The sequence below is a fragment of the Zea mays genome, chromosome 2, assembly GCF_902167145.1.
Source record: "Zea mays cultivar B73 chromosome 2, Zm-B73-REFERENCE-NAM-5.0, whole genome shotgun sequence".
In the NCBI taxonomy this organism is placed as follows: domain Eukaryota; kingdom Viridiplantae; phylum Streptophyta; class Magnoliopsida; order Poales; family Poaceae; genus Zea; species Zea mays.
The window spans coordinates 52,735,072-52,755,211 of NC_050097.1; the positions used below are offsets into that span (position 1 = coordinate 52,735,072).

General features: G+C 51.1%; 2 protein-coding genes across 2 annotated transcripts; one reads left to right on the forward strand and one right to left on the reverse strand.

Moving 5' to 3' along the window:
- Positions 1-365: 365 nt before the first annotated feature.
- LOC100272448 (Phosphoribosylglycinamide formyltransferase chloroplastic) lies at positions 366-3,348 on the forward strand. The gene is made up of 5 exons (NM_001146922.1): positions 366-808; positions 882-993; positions 1,441-1,617; positions 2,736-2,862; positions 2,965-3,348. Exons 1-5 carry the CDS (start codon positions 472-474, stop codon positions 3,076-3,078), a joined length of 867 nt encoding a protein of 288 aa, NP_001140394.1. The 5' UTR covers positions 366-471; the 3' UTR covers positions 3,079-3,348.
- A 373-nt stretch (positions 3,349-3,721) lies between these two features.
- Positions 3,722-8,725, reverse strand: gpm300 (uncharacterized LOC100282729). Its single transcript, NM_001155635.2, has 9 exons — positions 8,355-8,725; positions 8,172-8,246; positions 7,986-8,087; positions 7,818-7,871; positions 7,620-7,712; positions 7,268-7,360; positions 4,571-4,675; positions 4,370-4,468; positions 3,722-4,277 (listed from the first exon to the last, which is right to left on the reverse strand). The coding sequence occupies exons 1-9, from the start codon at positions 8,472-8,474 to the stop codon at positions 3,948-3,950; spliced, it is 1,071 nt and encodes a 356-aa protein (NP_001149107.2). The 5' UTR covers positions 8,475-8,725; the 3' UTR covers positions 3,722-3,947.
- Between the last annotated feature and the right edge of the window lie 11,415 nt (positions 8,726-20,140).

A 20,140-nucleotide genomic window follows, 5' to 3' on the forward strand; every position in this document is an offset into this window, starting at 1 on the left:
CGGAAATCCAATGATCGTGTCTCTCATGCAAGGCTTGCTCAGCTAGAGGTGGATAAAGAGGAGTTAAAGTAGATTAAATCGTCTCCTATATAAATTTATATAATAAAAGAGAATTTAATCCCCTCTACTTTTCAATCCACTTCAAACCGCGTCGTCGGCCCCAACGCATCCCAGATCAGACGGGAGTTGTCACTCGACGCAGGCCGTCGGCTCGGCCTTGCCCGCATCCATGGTGAGACGACCGTGCCAGGCCGTTCAGTATTTCATTGGGCCCGGCCCATGTTGTGTCGCCTTCGCGCTGGCAGTCCTTCCTGCTACAAAGCCTTCTTGTTCGCCCCGACTCCGCCGCCGCACGCCGGGGCTCAATCTGCTCCGCTTCCCTCCAGCCTTTGTTTCCTCCATTCCCCGCGCCAATCCTGCCGCCTCCTGCTCGCGCGCTTACTGTAGCCGCAGCTTTCTCCACCCTTGGCAATGGAGGCCGCGATCGCTCACGCTCCATCTGCTCCGGCCCTGCGCCGCTCGCTCAACCTCAACCCCACGCCCGCCGTCCGGCCGCACCCAAAACCCTGGCAGGGGGTGCTTTCGGCGAGGCACCCGTCGAACGCCGTCAGGTGCGAGCCGTCCCAGCGCCCAGAGGCGCGCCCGCGCCTGCGCGCTGCGCAGCCGGCTGGCGCTGACGCGGCGGTCGGGAGGAAGCGGCTGGCAGTGTTCGTGTCCGGAGGGGGATCAAACTTCCGGGCGATCCATGAGGCCGCGCTGGGCGGCGCCGTGCACGGAGATGTCGTCGCGCTTGTCACCGACAAGCCAGGTGAAGGAAACTGCATCCCGCGACGCTACCCACATTGTTAGCGGAGGCTAAAACTGCAATAACTGCATTGCAGGTTGCGGTGGCGCGGAATATGCTACGAACAATGGCATCCCTGTGCTCGTATTTCCCAAGTCCAAGTCTGCGCCCGAGGGGATTTCGGTTGCTCAACTGCTGGATACTCTGAGGTTGTTCTTCTGTGTCAGTTTCGATTTAGTAACTTGGGTGGAAAAAAACATCGCTCAGAGTAACTTGAGCATTCTTATGTTTGTTTATTATGCCAGTAAAAATACAGGCAAAGTTATGTACTTTTAAATCAGTTGTGCCAAGTGGTGATTATGTTTCCTTTGTGAATCCTATCTATCTTTCTGCTGATATTTTTTACTTAAACTTCAACGCCGTATTCAGTTGAAATAATACTGAGGAACAAGTCCTCCATCAGGTGCCACATATTTACACGATTTACTCTTGACGGTAGACGCTGTGATTTGCGTTGTTCTCTGGTATTGGATTGTGCTAATATTTATGTGGTTTGTTTTGTTCTCTGGCATTGAGTTGTGCTAATATCTGAATTTATCCCGTGTATTTTTTGTCTGACTAGTGAAATAAGACTCTTATATTTAATTTTGAAACAGGGGAAACAATGTAGACTTTGTTCTTCTTGCCGGTTACCTGAAGCTTATACCCACTGAATTGATCCAGGAATACCCAAAATCCATATTAAATATCCACCCTTCTCTCCTTCCGGCATTCGGAGGGAAAGGTTTCTATGGTTCAAAGGTGCATAAAGCTGTTATTGCCTCTGGAGCAAGGTAATTTTCAATTCTCGATCATGTTCGAGTGGCTGCATATCTTCATTTACAGAATTGACGAACTTATAAAAATAAGTTAGGAGGAACTTCTTTCATTAGTTTTCATCTATAGCCCCTCATTTTAAGCTTCCATTGGTTCCAATCTGTGTGTGGGTTGTTTGGGAGTGGGCTTGTGGGGGCTCTATACTTGGAGTAGCGGGAGTGCACGGTGCTAGACAGGGGCGGAGGACCCGTTATGGCCAAGTATAGCCTGCGCCATACCTCAGCCCAGTCCGCTAAAGGAGTTAAACATATTTTTTCCAGCGGCCAGGCCCATCAGCAGATCCACCCCGCACGCAACTCACCAAGCTTCCGCGCGTCAGTCTCCCTGCTCTGTGGTCGCTGCCAACCATCGCCCACCACCACCAGTTGTCCAGCTCTACGCCCGACGGCGCCAGCCAGCTGCTAGCTCCATGCCCGGTACACCGCAACCCGCCAACCCCACGCAGTCACGCACAGCGCACAGCTCTTGTCGTCGGCCACCGGAGCTAGTTGGACCGTGCCTCGCCGTGACTTTGCCTCACCCGGCTGCCTGAGCTCGACCACGCCTCTCCGGTCGCCGCCTCCCCTGCTTGGCCCCCTCGGGCCTCGGTCTCTAGCGTCTGGCCGACGTCGAGCCAATTGAAGGCTTGAAGCAGTGAAGTTGTCAGCCTGTCAGGCCATGTGTCTGTCACAACACAATGCGCGTGATTGAGGAAGTGAGACAATGACAGTGAGAAACAGAGGATTAGAAATTTAGAAGCGAACGAGCAAGGAACAAAGGAAGTCGCCACTTTCCACGGTCATACCTTATTTTTTGTTTGTGCTCCGCCACTGGTGCTAGATCCACCCTACAAATGATATAACCATCTGCCTATAATATACAGTACATTCACCCTTTGATCCCCTAATAAAACGCATGTATGCATAAACTTTTGTAATTATAAGGAACATAACGCTATATTTTTCTGTAACACACTTGAATTGAAAGTGAGCGTTTTGAAAGTTGATATACATAATGGATGACTGATAGAGAGGTGCCAAATTATTGTGTGTGTCAAATGTGACTTCTGTTATTTGACAACAATTTTTTTGTTCAGATACTCGGGTCCAACCGTACATTTTGTGGATGAGCACTATGATACCGGTAAAACGTTAGCCCAGAGGGTTGTGCCTGTGTTCGCGGATGACACGCCAGAGCTATTGGCTGCAAGAGTCCTCCATGAGGTAAGACTTCAGCCTTCTAGCCTGAGATAGCTTCAAGCTCCTTCTGCACATAATTGAAGTTATTCTGCAACCAAAAGTACTGATTTAAATCTTGCATCTTAGGAACATATGGTCTATGTTGAAGCAGTTGCTGCTTTGTGCGAGGACCGCGTCGTATGGAGGGAAGATGGTGTCCCACTTATCAAAAGTCGGACAAATCCAGCTGTGTACATCTAATTGACAATACGGCAATAGTAGCACTATTTTGGAGTAATAATGGAATTTGTAGAGCCCTTGCCACTTTTCCCGGTAAAAGGGGTACTTAGCAGTTGACGTAGGGTTGATATACAGGGCACAACTTATTTGCCACCGAAACATTTCCATGCGTTGGAAGTGAGAAACATTGCCCCCAATAGGCCGCAGTATCCATTACTGCATGGAACAAGGTTGAAATTTTACCTTGATTTGAGATAACTATCAAATACTGCGAATGCATTATTCTTCCGGAATTCCTTTTTTTCTTAACTATCAAACGGTTGCTCGATCTTGTGATGGTCTTTTATTGATTGAAGGTCTTGTGATGGCCACCAAACAGTTGTTTTGTCTTGTCCTCCAGGAATTCTTTATTGCTGTTCGTAATGTTTAGATGAGCAAATCTGTAAATACTCCCTGGATCATGTGATTGTCTTCTATTGATTGAAGATCTTTTGTTATATTGTTATGTGTTTGTCGTCCCTCGGAAGTGACCACGAATTTACTTAACTCGCCACAGCAAGTATCCTGATAACCATTACATCAGCAGTTCTTGTGATTTGTACCGGAAAATTCTTGAAGGTTGGCATGAAAGCACATTCCAGTGCTTTCAGAAATCATATCGACAGCATGCTCAACGACCTGTTTTATTCCATAATTATGTTCCCCATGCTAGCTTGAATGAGTCAATACAAGGGCAACGCTGGAACCCCCTTCAATAATTTACAACTGTTGCAGTCATGCGGCACCACAGCAAAAGAAAGAAAAAAATGAAAGAAAACTTGAAAACAAGACCACAGACTAGCAGGTCCATCATCGGCTGGTACCACAGACTAGCAGGCCGGCGAAAACCCTCAGCAGCTGAGATGAAACTCCCCGCTGGCGTGGACTTGCTTCACCTGCTTCTCGTACTCGTCCTCGCCGTCCTCGTGTTCCTCGTCTGGATCCTTGCTGTCCTCCTGCTCGTCCTCCTCCGCCCAACCGAAGCCAGCCACGGGGGTGGAGGAAGGAGGCGGCGTCCGCGCCTTCTCCACGATCTTCATGATCTCCTCCACGGACTGGACGGAGTAGGTCGGGGCGCTGTTGTCTTTCTTGTAGTACATGGCCTGCGCAGCCTCCGTGAGCTCTCTGGGCAGGTTCTTCAGGAACCAGGGGTGGTTCCTGATCTCCCTGATCGTTATTCTCTGCACGGGTTTGGAGATGCAATGCGATGAAACCAACCTCGTACCAAATAAGAACCGCTTAAGATGATCCTGAGTTTACATGTATGGGTTACCTTTGCAGAGTTTGCAACAAAGATCCTTGAAAGCAGCTCCTTGCAGTCTTGCGACACGTGCACATACTCTGGTATCTTGTATTGGATTGACATGATCCTCTACGAAAAAGAAAAAGGATATACACCAAGAAAAACATTATAAGGGACAAGAACCTGGGGTTTATTATATTGAGGGAAGAAGAGAAGCTCTGAAGTTGTTACCCCGATCGTCTTTCTGAAATTCTTTGGGTCGTCTGGGTCCTCAAAAGGGTAACCACCGACCAGCATCACATAAAGAGTGACTCCACAGGACCACACATCGGCTGTCTGAACCATCAATCAGATGCCGCACGCAAATATGGTTAAGGCAAAACAAAACCAACAAATGTAAAGGCGATAACAAAGTGGTGAAGTTTGAGCTAAAGGACATTTATTGCCAGTAGAACATTAACACGCAAAGGCCTCTCTAATGACAAGAACACTGAAAACATCAGAGTATAATTTGATAGCTGCGCGCCTTTGAAAACATCAGTTCTAACAGTAGTGAAGGAGTTTAGGGCAATATAAACAACTGAGATTGTTTTTTTTTTAAACTCCCACACAAAAGAGTTATCAAACTAAAACTGCTGGTCCAGGAACTGTGCAGGCAAGCCAAATTCACTCAAGACAAAACCAGGTAGGACTTGGAGAAAATAAAACAAAGGCTGTGAATACAATCTTTTAATGTGGAAACGGACAGAGAACTTTATGAAGTAGGAGTGGGCACCGTATGGTTAGATGGCCAAAAAGCACGAGGCCCGTGAGCCCGGCACGAAGCCCGCTTTTTGGGCCCGGTCCGAGCCCGGCACGGTAGAATAAGCGGGCGGGCTTGGACAGGAAACTAGGCACGGCGGGCTAGCCCGGCCCGGCCCGTTTACCTCTAAGCTCGTTTTTTACACTAAAATGTGCTTACCGGTCCGTTTAGCCCGCTTTTCGGCCCATTTTTGTGCTAAACGGGCCGGCCCGGCCCGTTTAGGCCCGCACGGGCCGGGCTTGGACAGAAAATTAAGCCCGATGGCTCAGCAGGCCCGGCCCGGTTTTTGACCGGGCTTCACCGGGCCCGGTCCGGGCCGGGCGGCCTGTTTGGCCATCTCAACGTCACTGTGGTCTCTTTGCACAGTCTTGAAGGGACGATGTTCTCCAAATCAACAAAACAAAAACACAATGAGCTATAGTCACCCAAAACACTTATACTACACTGTTTGCAAAGTTGAGTTTGAATATGAGGATGGGAATGGGTAAGCTGCTGGAGATAGTCCAAAGGCATCATACCGTTTCTGAATTCTGACAAGCAAATGCAACCAATTTTGCAGTGCTGGAAAGGAGAAACGGAAGCAGAAGAGTAGACTGGTATAGGTTTGTTGGGGGAGCGATACAACGAAATGCAGGCACTGTTTCCCGGTAGCTGACAGCGATAAAAAAGAAAAAGGAAAAGGGGGAGTAGAAAACAGCTTCAAAGGACCACAAGAGGCCAACCAGAGCGGTTCATTTCAGTCTAACATGACTGCTTGAAAGGACTGCGCCTGAGGGCCGAGGGCCTCTTGTGATAGACATCGGTCAGTTAAAACCATGATGGTAAAATGTTTACGAAAAAAAAGGACATCAGCTCATCAAGTATGGATTGAACCTCTAAAAAAAAAGAGAACTTGTTGTGCGCTATCCCAACCAGCTTGTCACAGGGAAAGTATGGATTCACGTAATGTTTTCTTGTCTGTTCCTTTCAAATTTCTTATGAAGATATTTTGAATGTTGCATGCTCCTATTTACAAAGTGACACTTCCTCCTCGCCAGCCATTCGCTGGTCTTCAACCTCACTAAAATCATGCAGCACTCACGAACAATATCTGTATCTACAGAGTATCAAGCGTGAGGGCTTTGGGATGTGTGTGGCGTGCAGGGAAAAGCAGGTGCATCACCATCAAGCGTGATGTGTGATCGCCGGAGAAACAAGAGGATGTGAATGTCCAAATCGCTTCACATGGGAAGGAACATGCATATCCTTCCATGATCTCTTTATGCATTTTTTTTTGTTTCCAGAATGATTTCTCTCTTGTTTTTCAACTCAACCCACTCGGGGTGACTGGGGTACTACAGTAACACTAGTCTAGTACTAATTCCGCCTGTTGTAACAGGTCAAATTTAGATGGGAATCTAAAGCATCTAACTGCATCCTCTACAGGAGCAGCAGCAACAGGAGCTAGTAGTGACACACACTATGTGAGAGTCAGCCATGGTCTCCCGGCCCCGTCCATCGCACGGTCTGTTCCTGTTCGTCCCGAGCCCCGGCAGCGCGGCAGGCGGCAGGCGGCAGGCCACAGCACAGAGCAGCACTGCATGCAGCCTGCTGCCAGCGTACCTGAAGCCGAATCATGCGGCGTGCGCACTGCGACTGCGACGGCGTGTGAAGCCGAATCACGATGCTCGCCGGGCCCACTGCTCGGTGCCCACGGCCACGGGCGGGCAAATCTCAGTCTCGGACAAATCCCAAATCCCACCGTCCGCCAGACCCGCTGCGCCCAGGGGGACCCACTGGTCTATGGACCTGCTACACACGGGTCTGAGCCCGGTGTATGGACACTGATAGCAGTACTAGAGTATCTATTTTTTTTTGCTATGGGCCCCAATGCTGAATGCTGACACTAGTGTGGTCGCATATGGACCTGGTGTATACCTGCCTACAGTCCGGGGGATGGCATTGAGACCCGCGTCTACGTGGACTCCAAGGGGGCGGCACGTGCTCGTACGCAGGCTCACGACAAGCGAGACAGGATCGTCACTGGGACAGAGGAGGGCCCACTTTGCCGCGTCTCAGGGGAGGGAGAGAGAGAGAGGAGAGAATCTGACGAGGGGGGAGTTTGCTAGCGAGAGCGCGAGACTGACCTTGCCGTCGTATTCCCGGCGGGAGAGCACCTCGGGGGCGATGTACGCCGGCGTGCCGACCGTCGACTTGGGCTTCGAGTGCAGCAGCGACGACTGCAACCAAAAGGACCACGGTGGAGAAGAAAGTAGGCGTCAGTTACTTATGAGTGCGACGTCCACCGATACTTTCTTCAAGCAGGTTCAGTGTGTCACGCAACGCAAGAGAAAATGAACAGGTTCCATAGGCAGGCAGAGGAGCATTCTCGGGTGAGCAGCAGAGCAGAGCAAGCAAAGCTGGAAAGGGGGCCGCCGCCTTCTGACGGAAAGTCCGTCTGCTTTTAGAAGAAGAAAAAACCGAGGAGGACGAACAGACCTTGGAGTAACCGAAGTCGCAGATCTTGAGGCGAGGCGCCGGGCTGCCGTCCAGCAGCGTGTTCTCCAGCTTCAAGTCTCGGTGGCAGATTTGCTGCAAATCCACAAGAAAAAAAAATAATCTCGCGTTTTGGACACGTCGCTGTTTGCTGAAAGAAAGAAAAAAGTCGTTCTTTTTTTTTCGTTATCTTTTATTTACCATGGAGTGGCAGTAGCTGACGCCACAAATCAGCTGCTGGAAGAAGTACCTCGCCTGCAATGCAAGGACAGCACAGTCGCAGTCAGCCAGCATTCACACGAATTACTACCAGCACAAAGGAATCCCATCCCCCGGCATGCGTGATTCGGGCAAGCAACCGGTCCTCACCTCGTCCTCGCTGAACCTCCCGGCGTTGCAGATCCGGTCGAACAGCTCGCCGCCGGCGGCGTACTCCATCACGATCGCCAGGTGCGTCGGCGTCAGCACCACCTGCAGGAGGAAACGAGCTTTAGCACAAGCCCTTCACCGGGCAACACACACACACAAACACAAAACATCGCGTTTTTCGCCGACCTCCTTGAACCGGATGATGTTGGGGTGGCGCAGCGAGCGGTGGTTGATGATCTCCCTCGCCACATTCTCGTCGATCTGCAAGCGCAAACGAGCGATTCACATGTCAGCAAACGCCCTGGATCTCACGCGAACCCGTCTCGGGAGCTCGTCGGTACTCGGTTCCACCAGTCCAGAGCGCCGGACCTTTTGGCCCCGGGGGATGTACTTCATGGCGACCAGCTCCTTGGTCTCCTTGTTCCGCATGAGCCGCGCCACGCCGAAGTTGCCGGCGCCGATGTCCTTCAGCAGCTCGTACTTCTCCATGGCTCCGAGGTCGCGTGCGGGGCGGGGAGGGCCGCGGCAGCTGTCTGCTCGATCGGGCCGGGCGGCCGTTGGGGTTGGGGCGGCTTTGGAAGCTTCGCTGGGGTGGGGACTGGAAAGGGGAGGAGGAGGAGGGGGAGGGAAAGCGCGGAAGGGGAGGATTCGAAGCTTGAGGAGGAGGCCTCTTGCTCGCTCGTCCGGTTCTTCGCTGGGACGAGTCCGGCACCTATGTATGGGTGCGGTGCTGAGGAGTCCGTTTTTATTCGATGATTAGTTTATTTAGCTTTCGATCGCCATGGTGTGGCGTTCTTGAATTGCGGTGATTAGTTTATTTAACTGTTTCCTGAAAAAAAATCAGGGTTGCGGTTTGAACCCTTGATTTCTTTCTCATTGCGTGCTCTGCTAAAGTTTTTTTGCTGGTTATTTATGAACTTTATTTTTTAAAAAAACAGGCACGCCCACCGTTCACCACTGAGAAACAAGGTACCCATAACAACGTCTCCAAGACAACAGAGTGGTATTTTTGAGAAAGAAACGTAGCCGCAAATGCAGGCGACTATATTAGCACCTTGTTTGTTTAAGCTAAGCTAGAATCTAGACCAAAACGTTCCATGTCAGAATGTTTTTAAACTAATCAAGATACGTTCATATCACTGGTGATTACTGATTACTGAACTGGGCAGAATTCAGTTTCCAGTCTCTTCCTTTGTCGTGGAGTAACCATACCAACGGTAAAGGGCATGTTCAGTAACAATATTTTAAAACATGTTTTTAATACTATACTTTGTAATTGTCATAATAGTAATATAATTTTAGCCATCTTCAAAAATATTACCTATTGTTTAGATATAACGTTATAGCTATGGTATAGCCATGGTATTCGACAAAAGTTAGTCATGTTTTGAAATTTTTGGGTTTAAGTGGATTTTTCAATCTATTAAAACAACATGGTATCTAGAATACCACAGTATTGTTTAAAAGTATTGTTTAGATATAACGTTATAACCATGATATTTGACAAAAGCTAGTCATGTCTTGAATTTTTTAGGTTTGAGTGGATTTTTCAATCTATTAAAACAACATGGTATCTAGAATACCACAGGATGGCACACAGGTCCAGTTCTGGGATGACATATGGTTGGGATCTACGCCCTTGAGAGCCTAATATTATTGTCTTTATAATATCGCCAGAGCTAAAAAGGCCACTATTGCCGATGTACTCAGTTCCTCCCCACCAAATATTTCTTGACGAAGGGCTTTAGTAGGGAACAAGTTAGTAGCTTGGAATAGATTACTTCCTCGCGTTGCTAACCTCACCATAAGGTCAGAACCTGAACATTTCACTCGAAACTAACACATAACGGTATTTTCCGGTATTTTCTCGGTGAAATCATTCTACCATGCCCTGATTCGGGTGGGCTCCCCAAATCTGAACAAAAGTATTTGGAAGATTAGAGCACCTCTCAATGTCAAAGTCTTTCTTTGGTACCTCCATAGAAGTGTGCTACTCACGAAAGATAATTTAGCTAGGCGCAATTGGATAGGTAATAGCACCTGCTGCTTCTGTCATCTTGAAGAAACCATATATCTCTTTTTCGAATGCAGATTCACGAGAGCAGTATGGTCCTTTTTCATTGTGTGTCTAACATGCCGCAACCTGCATCGGGCAGAATTCAGTTTCCACTATCAGGGCCGTCTTTGAGTTTTTTAGGCCCTGGTGCAAAACATAAAAGTAGACGCTATAACCTATAGTACATAGTGATAAAAAATAGTCTAAAATGGGCTCTTTATATTTGATCTATTATCATATTCTTATCCTCTCATATTATCTATTTTAAAGTCAAGAATTTGCCGATCATTTTACAAAATATCAAACAATATTTACCTTCTTAAATTAATTATATTAAAAAACTCAAAATTTTGAGGCCCAAAAAAGTTAGGGGCCCTGTGTCGTCGCCCGAGATGCACTGTGCAGTAGCCAGGCATGCACTCTCTTCCTTTGTCGTGGAGTAACCGTGCCAATGGTTGGGATCCTGTTCAGTAACTGTATTTTAGCATCATGGTTTTTTAAAATACTATACTTTGTAATTATCATGATAATACCATAATTTTAGCCATCTTCAAAAATATTATCTATTGTTTAGATACAACGTTATAATCATGGTATTCAGCAAAAGCTAGACATGTCTTAAAATTTTTGGATTTGAGTGAAGTTTCCTATCTATAAAAATATCATGGTATCTATAATACACGGTTTTGAAAATGCAGTCTTTAGAAATACAACCAAACACCTCATAGTATAATATACTACAATATTTCTATGAACCATGGTATTGCTTATAAAGTACTATCTCTGTCCTAAATTAAAATTCGTTTTGGGGTTTTAATGGATTCACACGATACTTAATTTAATTTATGTATTTTATATACGGGTCTATATTTATCATTGCTTATTTGAATATAGACGTAAAAATCAAGAGCTAAAATAAATACTAATTTAGGTGAGAGGAAGTATAAAAATAATTGTCTCCCAAATAGACCCAAATTGTTTTGGCGTAGTCGCCAATACCTTCTTTTTTTTAACCAATGGGCGCCCTATTTCATTGTTGAAGAAGTTGGACATGATAAGGTCATTCTCAATGTATAGTTTGGTGACAAGTTTCATATAATAATTAGAATGCCATATCAGATTTTTGTTGATATGGCATCATATTTATTATGAAATGAATAGAACTTGTTTCATCACTATGAAAACATGTCAACTCATTTACAAGACATTGGAAAACGCATGAAACCACTATTGAGAACAAATTGTTTAATCTCCATTCATTTCATACATTTCTATTGGCTATTTAGATGCTACACTTAATTGGCATTGTAGTCGAAACTTTATATTGAGAGAGTATGTTTTATTCTTTATTTCATCTCGGTCTTGATGATGTGGTAGTATTGGTAATAATGCAATCAAACTCTCATCGAGAGTAGCCTAATAATAACATCTAAGATAGAAAAGAGATCATATGAGGGCTATTTTCTCCGAACGAGGAAACTCAATTTTTAGCTCCTGTCATTTTGCCCCTACGGCAGGGATGGCATCCACCCTAGAGAAAGACATCTCGAACAATGGGGCCCGACTGAGGGTATGGGCCCCAGTATGAGTGTATGATTCCAAGAACATGGTAAGAATAAGGTAGGTAGTAGCAAGTGGAATTTTATGTTCGTGTAACCTCTCTCTTCTCATGCGCTATAAAAAACAAGAGATAGAACAGACGGAAACGAGAGATAGAACTAACAGATGGATGGAGATCCGATCGCTGGTAAGACTCACCTAAGCTAACCACGCCACACTCTTGCACGAGAGTTCACTTGGTCGGCAAGGCATGTATAAAGATAGATTAGAACTATTAGACTAAAACTCCCACCAAGACTAAAAGGGGAGAGAAACCAACACAAGCATGGCTCAAAAACAGGAGATCGAAGCATGATCCAGCACGAAATAATATGGACCGGACTAGCACGACTCTCAGACGAGCCTAGATCGGGTCTCAAATTCTGGCCCATCAGTCCCCCGACATGGCCCGCACACATGGATCGAGCTTGGACCGACACGACCTGATGAAGTCTATATTGTTTAATTTCTTTAATTTAGTAACCTATGGACTTATATGTTGTAATATTTATACTTTATGTGACCAAATGATGATCTCATTATTTAATACCTTTAATTTAGTAAGTCATGGACTTCATGTGGTTGTAATATTTAAACTTTATGTGGTTCAAATATATGAGCCAAGTTTAGGCCGACACGGCCAGACAAAGGCACGATGTAGCTTTAGGGTCGGCCTGAGCCACTGTCTTTACTCTTTGGTCTAGCACGACACGACCCGAAAGTTTTTTGAGTCTTCTTGGTTCGAGACCTGTCGGCGTTTCGACACCGGGGGGTCCCTGGACCGACGAGTAAATTGTCGCCGCGTGCCCCAGCCCAGATGGGTCGGCGCGAGACTGCGAAGGGGGGAAACCAGAGGGAGACAGGCGTAAAGGGGAAACCCGCGGCCTTCGTGTTTGTCCCGCGCCCAGGTCGGGTGCGCTTGCAGTAGGGGGTTACAAGCGTCCGCGTGGGAGAGAGCGAGAGGCTTATGCGCGCCGTCCCGTTCCCCCGCGCGGCCATCCTTCTCGTACGAGTGCCCTGGACCTTCCTTTTATAGGCGTAAGGAGAGGACCTAGGTGTACAATAGGAGATGTAGCAGGGTGCTAACGTGTCTAGCAGAGAGGAGCTAGTGCCCTAAGTACATGCCGTCGTGGCAGTCGGAGAGGTTTTGGCACCATGTTCATGTGATGTCGTGGCCGTCGGAGGAGCGCTGGAGCCTTGCGGAAGGACAGCTGTCGGGGCTGTCGAGTCCTTGCTGACGTCTCCTTGCTTCTGTAAGGGGCTGAGAGCCACCGTCGTCACGGAGCACGCGGGGCGCCATCATTATTTGTTTACCGGGGCGAGCCAGATGGGACGCCGGTCTTGTTCCCCGTAGCCTGAGCTAGCTAGGGGTAGGGTAATGATGGCTCCCCCTGTGACGTGGTTGGTCCGAGCCCTGGGTCGGGCGAGACGGTGGCTCCTCCGAGGTCGGGGTCGAGTCTGTCCTCCGAGGTCGAGGTCGAGTCCGAGCCCTAGGGTCGGGCGAGGCGGAGTCCGTCGTCTTCCGGGGTCGAGGCCGAGTCCGAGCCCTGGGGTTGGGCGAGGCGGAGTTCGTCGTCTTCCGGGGCCGAGGCCGAGTCCGAGCCCTGGGGTCGGGCGAGACGGAGTTCGTCGTCTTCCGGGGCCGAGCCCGAGTCCGAGCCCTGGGGTCGGGCGAGGCGGAGTTCGTCGTCTTCCGGGGCCGAGCCCGAGTCCGAGCCCTGGGTCGGGCGAGGCAGAGCTTCCTATGGCGCCCGAGGCCGGACTTGGCCGCTGTCAGCCTCACTCTATCGAGTGGCACAACAGTCGGAGCGACGCGGGTGGCGCTGTCTTCTTGTCAGGCTGGTCAGTGGAGCGGCGAAGTGACTGCGGTCACTTCGGCTCAGTCGACTGAAGGGCGTGCGTCAGGATAAGGTGTCAGGCCACCTTTGCATTAAATGCTCTTGCGATATGGTCGGTTGGCATGGCGATATGGTCAAGGTTGCTTCTTGGCGAAGACTGGGCCTCGGGCGAGCCGAAGGTGTGTCCGTTGCTTGAGGGGGCCCTCGGGCGAGACGTGAATCCTCCAGGGTCGGCTGCCCTTGCCCGAGGCTGGGCTCGGGCGAGGCGAGATCGTGTCCCTTGAGTGGACCGAGCCTTGACTTAATCGCACCCATCAGGCCTTTGCAGCTTTGTGCTGATGGGGGTTACCAGCTAAGATTAGGAGTCTTGGGGGTACCCCTAATTATGGTCCCCGACAGTAGCCCCCGAGCCTCAAAGGGAGTGTTAATACTCGCTTGGAGGCTTTTGTCGCACTTTTTTGCAAGGGGATCGGCCTTTCTCGGTTGCGTTTCGTTCTGGTGGGTGCGCGCGAGCGCACCCGCCGGGTGTAGCCCCCGAGGCCTCGGAGGAGTGGTGTGACTCATTCGAGGTCTTAATGCGTTTCGTGATGCTTCGGCCGGTCTGGTTGTTCCCTCATGCGAACTTGTCGTAGCCCAGGTGCATAGTCGAGTCCCAAGTTCTCGGGCTGGTATGTTGACGCTGTCAACGGTTTGGCCGGAGCTGGGTTTGCGAGAGCAGCCCCCGAGCCTCCGCACAGAGCGAGAGGACGGTCAAGGACAGACTCGACTTTTTTACATACGCCCCTGCATCGCCTTTCCGCAAGGAGGAGGGGGGAAAAGCGCCATGTTGCCCTTGGAGGGCGCCGAACATGGTGTCTCCAGTGAGTTGCTAACGGGTAATCCGAGTGGACGCCCGTGCCCCATTTGTTAGGGGTCGGCTAGTGGCCCGGAGGCGCGCTCCAAAAGTACCTGTGGGTGATTTGCCGGACCCGGTCCCCTTTTGACGGGGTCCGAGGGCTCGATGCCTCCCTCTGGTGGGATTCCGTTACAAGATCGTTCCCGTTGGTCTCGGAAATGTCCTAGGGTACCTCGGGAGCGTAGCCCAAGCCTTGTTTATGTATCGAACGTACCTAGGGTCATCCCTCACTCTGCGTCTGAGGCGGCTGTCGAACCCTTCGGGGGCCAGCCTACGAACCCCTGATCAGTAGTGGGCGCGGAGCCCGAGTGGCCTGAGGCGGTCGTTGAACCCTTTCGAGGGGCTAGCCTTCGAACCTCTGACCAGTAGTGGGCGCGGAGCCCGAGTGCTCTGAGGCGGCTGTTGAACCCTTCCGAGGGGCCAGCCTTTGAACCTCTGATTAGTAGGGGGGCTCGGGGCCCGCTTCCTTCGCGGAGAAGGATCCCTTTCGGGGTATCCCCTTTCCCGGTCCCTGTTGTAAGAGAGAGAAAGAGGAAAAAGGAAAAGGATACGAAATCGAATGACGTGGTGCACCTTTTTTGACGCGGTCATTATGGCGGAGGTGAAGCGTCGCCTGCTTCACCCGCCAAAGGTGCTGCCCGTCCTGCCGCAGAGTCAATGCGACAGGACGAGTGGTTCATGGGGCGGCCGTTGCGCGTGCGCGAGCCGTTCGAGGGACGGAACACGAGCGCGTCGTCTTCACGCCGTGGGAGAGGGTTCTCTCACTGTCCCAGGAGGGGACGTGAGCTTGCTGACGACTTGACCGCTGCTTCCGCCCACCTGCCACCGCCATTACTGTCGGCCCATTTCTGGCCGTATCGGCCGTCGCGCCTTCTCCCGCGGCTGACTGACCCATGGCCGATGTGCTTGGTTGGCACCGTTGGGTCATGCGCAGGGTTGCCTCGAGTCACGGTACTGGTTCCGCAGTCGAGGAGGCACGGTAGTGGCGCGAGTGGCGGTGCAGTTTCTTGCACGTAGTAACCGGCGCGCCGGTTGCATGACGTGTGGGCCTGGGCCTCCATGCTGGACGCGTCGAAGTCGAAAGGGTGCGCCCCCTTGGTGCGGTTGCATGCCACCTGCATGGTGGTCCGCGCCTTTCACCCGCTGGTCTGGGCGAAAGTGGAGGAAATGCTCGTAACCGCTGGGCAGTTGCGCGCACCGCGCGCGGCGGTTTGGCTTCTTCTGCCCTGGGCCAGCTTGCGTGACGCGTGGGACCCAGCCCCGTGTTGTAGGGGGAGGACCTTGGAGCGTGTTGGAGAAGACTCAGCCCGTGATGGCTGAGGACGCAAGTGGGGAGAGTTGCCTTTAAAAGGAGGGTGACCCCCTTGAAAGGCAACCATGTCTTCGCGCTCCCCTTATGCATCACGTCTTTCCACCTTCCGAGCCCCCGGATGGGGGGCGCCCGCGGTTCTTCCGCCTCGTCGTCGTTGGAGGAACGCAACTTCGCGGAAGTTGGTACCTTTCAGCCATCGTTCGGCTTCAAGGATTTTCATCAGGCAGCCCGGCCGCATCCCCTCGCCGGTGGTCACCCAAGACGGTGACCACCAGCTCCTGGGTGGGGAGAAGCAAGCCGGGCTGCGATCTCTGCCCCGCCCTCAGCTTCAAGGATCTTCATCATCCTTGCTGGGGCGGAGAGCGAGGTGAGCCAGGGCTCTACCTCCCGCACGGGTCAGCTGGCCACCTCTTCCTCCAGCTTCTGGTGGTGGAAACCATCCTCCAGCTCTGAGGAGGAGGCGTCCTCCAGCCATGCCGGGGAAGGCGAACTGTTGCTGCCCAGCTAGGATGCAACATTCCGTCCTCTGTCCTCGCTTTCGTGGCGAGGACGGGAGCGAGGACCTGCCGGTGCGCTTTGGAGCGGCCCGCGCTCGTTGGTGCAGCGTTGGTGGACAGGCGGACGCCGCCGTCGGTGCTGACGTGGTGGCAGCTGGAGAAAGCTTCCCCACCGTCGAGGCCATCAGCGCCGCCTACGGACCGACCCCCGGCTCTTTGGCTTTAATATCTGGTTCGCGTCCCTTGAGTGGGGACGCGAACGAAAGCCTTCCGATGGCTGCGTCCGTCCTGGGACCATGGCTGCTATTGTAGAGGTCGCTGGCGAGTCGCCCGGAGCTTGGCGCCCCGCAGGCCCTCCGGTGTGGAGGTTGTTCATACCCGCGGGGACGGAACCGGAGTTCCGTTTGTAATGGCACCTTGAATGCCGGTGTCTGTTCATTGTGGCTATCGGGGCCTGAACATGTATGTATTTTTGGCACGGAGCCGTGTTTTTTCCTCATTTCGAGCACTAGGACTTGCCTGTCGGCTAACTGAACCGCTTAACCAAGTGTGAGTTGCCTCGTGCGAAGGTGACAAGTGAGGTATCCGTATCCCGGAGGCGTAGGAGTCCCTCAGCTCGATCGGCCTTGCCGCCCGAGGCTTCTCTTGCTTAGTTAAGGGAACCCTCGCCCGCTCTTCGATGAGCCGAAGCCGAAGGCAGCGGTGTCAGTGTGAACAGAGGCAGAGTTGGCTCGAAAAGAAGACTTCGTTGGCCGGAGCCTGGCCGGGCCGTCCACTAGCGGGACCAGCGCCGGAGTCGAGTTGCCGAGGCCATGAGCCGGGCTGATGTCCTCGGGGGACAGCTGGCTGAGGCTTCGGGCTGGCCAAGCCGTCTGCTCGGGCCGGATTCTTGGAGGAGACCCTGGCAGCGATGGCCCGGGTGCGGTGCAGATGTCGTACTTCGGAGCAGAGATCCTCCGACCGCGTTGCCGTCCGAGGCTCGGTCAGACTTCGCCGAAGGTGTAGTTGACGCCGAGGGTGCTGCTGCTCCCCCTCCATCAAGGTCCGAGCCTGTAGGATCGGTTTATCTTGTAGTGTGCGTATGTTTTCTGCGGCCGCCGAGGCCCAAACATACTGTCGTCGTGTTGTAAAGCTGCGTTTCTTTTCCTCTTGTTTCGAGTATGTGGACCTATTTGTCGGTAACAGAAATGTTTGTTCGATCGAGAGTTACTTTTCACGGAAGGTGATGAGTGAGGTATCCGTATCCCGGAGGCGTAGGAGTCCCTCGGCTCGGTCGGCCTTGCCGCTTACGTGTACTCTTACTCGTCTGTAGGATTCTGCTATCGATATAGTCGAGAAGGCCCGAAAAATCGTTTCGGCAGAAGGGTTTTCGAGCGTGAAGACTTGTTCGGTCCGCGGAATCACTTATCCGAGCATGAGTTACTTATCGCAGAAGGTGATGAGTGAGGTATCCGTATCCCAAAGGCGTAGGAGTCCCTCGGCTCGGTCAGCCTTGGCTGCTTACGTGTACTCCGTCGTTTTCAGGATCCCACTTTCGAAGTAGTCGAAAAGCACGAAAGACGTTCTGGCAGAAAAGATCTTTTCCGGGGAAAATTTTGACGCGGAGGGGGTTCCCCCTTCTAGCCCCCGAGGGAGGGTCGGCCTTTGCCGAGGCAAGGCTGACCCTTCCTTGATGGTTAGACTTTATGTGTGAACGAGGTGTACGAACGACTTGAAAGCATCTTAAGGGTAGAAGCGACGTAGCTGTCGGATGTTCCAAGTGTTGCTGTAGACCTCGCCTTGACTGTTGGCCAGCTTGTACGTCCCGGGCTTCAGAACCTTGGCGATGACGAACGGCCCTTCCCAGGGAGGCGTGAGCTTGTGCCGCCCTCGGGCGTCTTGTCGCAGCCGAAGCACCAAGTCGCCCACCTGGAGGTCTCGGGACCGAACCCCTCGGGCGTGGCAGCGTCGCAGGGACTGCTGATACCGCACCGAGTGTAGTAAGGCCATGTCCCGAGACTGAAAGGGAATTAGGCTTACACCTACTTCCTAATTGATTTTGGTGGTTGAATTGCCCAACACAAATAATTGGACTAACTAGTTTGCTCTAGATTATATGTTCTACAGGTGTCAAAGGTTCATCTTCAACTATACTAAATCGACTGTCCGGAATACTGTAGATTATTCCGGACAGGAGAAGCTTTTTGGAAAAACAGGCCAAGCGCGGACCGTCCGGGCCCTTGCGGCGGAGCGTCCGCGACACAAGGATGACCCTCGGACAGAACCAATGCAAAAATCCGAGTCTGCACTATGAACCGTCCGAAGGATAAGCGCGGACCGTCTGAGACCTCGCTCGGACCGTCCGGCCTCAGGCGTGGACCGTCCGATAGGCAAGGATCCGAAAAACCCGAAGGTGACGGGTTCGGAAGAATGAATTATAGCGGCCTCGCGAACCGTCCGGGGTGCACGACCAGACCGTCCGCGACTGGGTCTGTCGGACATCTGACGACGCATTAAATGCAATATAGCCGTTGATATAGCCGTTACTGCTGACCGTTGCATTTTCAGCCGTTGATCTACAGGGGCGGACCGTCCGGACCTGGCGGGCGGACCGTCCGCGCTCAGCAGAATGGAGTAACGGCTAGGAAGTGGTTGGTGGCTATAAATACAACCCCAACCACCTCCATTCACTTCACCCAAGCATTCCAACCTTCAACATTCAATACAAGAGCTAGAAATCCATTCCAAGACACATTCAAAGCCTCTATCTCTCCAAGTTTCACAATTGAGAAAAGAGATCATTAGTGATTAGTGACTTGAGAGAGAAAGTAATCCGTGTGTTATTTGTCGCTCTTGTCGCTTGGTTTTTGCAATCGTGCTTTCTTTCAATCTTCATTGCGATCAAACTCACTTGTAATTGAGGCAAGAGACACCAATCTTGTGGTGGTCCTTGTGGGAACTTCGTGTTCCAAGCATTTGAGAAGAGAAAGCTCACTCGGTCCGAGGGACCGTTTGAGAGAGGGAAAGGGTTGAAAGAGACCCGGCCTTTGTGGCCTCCTCAACGGGGAGTAGGTTTAAAAGAACCGAACCTCGGTAAAACAAATCCGCGTGTCTCACTTCATTATTCGCTTGCGATTTGTTTTGCACCCTCTCTCACGGACTCTATTATATTTCTAACGCTAACCCGGCTTGTAGTTGTGATTATTTTTGAGATTTTCAGTTTCGCCCTATTCACCCCCCCCTCTAGGCGACTTTCAATTGGTATCAGAGCCCGGTGCTTCATTAGAGCCTAACCGCTCGAAGTGATGTCGGAAGATCACACCAAGAGGGAGATGGAGACCGGCGATAAGCCCACTACGAGCCAAGGGAGCACTTCATCGGAAGAGTCCCGCACCAAGAGGAAGGAGAAGAAGAAGGACTCCTCCAAGCGGAAGGAGAAAAGATCTTCTTCTTCTCACCACAAAGAGAAGAAGGAAAAGTCTTCTTCCCACAAGTCGCATCGGAAAGGCAACAAGCACAAGAGGATGAGGAAAGTGGTCTACTACGAGACCGACACTTCATCAACATCTACCTCCGACTCCGATGCGCCGTCCGTAACTTCTAAGCGCCAAGAGCGCAAGAAGTTTAGTAAGATCCCCCTACACTATCCTCGTACATCTAGACATACTCCATTACTTTCCGTTCCATTAGGCAAACCGCCAACCTTTGATGGCGAAGATTATGCTAGGTGGAGTGATTTAATGAAATTTCATCTAACCTCCCTCCACAAAAGTATATGAAATGTTGTTGAGTTTGGAGCACAGGTACCATCCATAGGGGATGAAGATTATGATACAGACGAAGTGGCCCAAATCGAGCACTTCAACTCTCAAGCTACAACCATACTCCTCGCCTCTCTAAGCAAGGAGGAATACAACAAGGTACAAGGGTTGAAGAATGCAAAGGAGATTTGGGACCTACTCAAGACCGCGCACGAGGG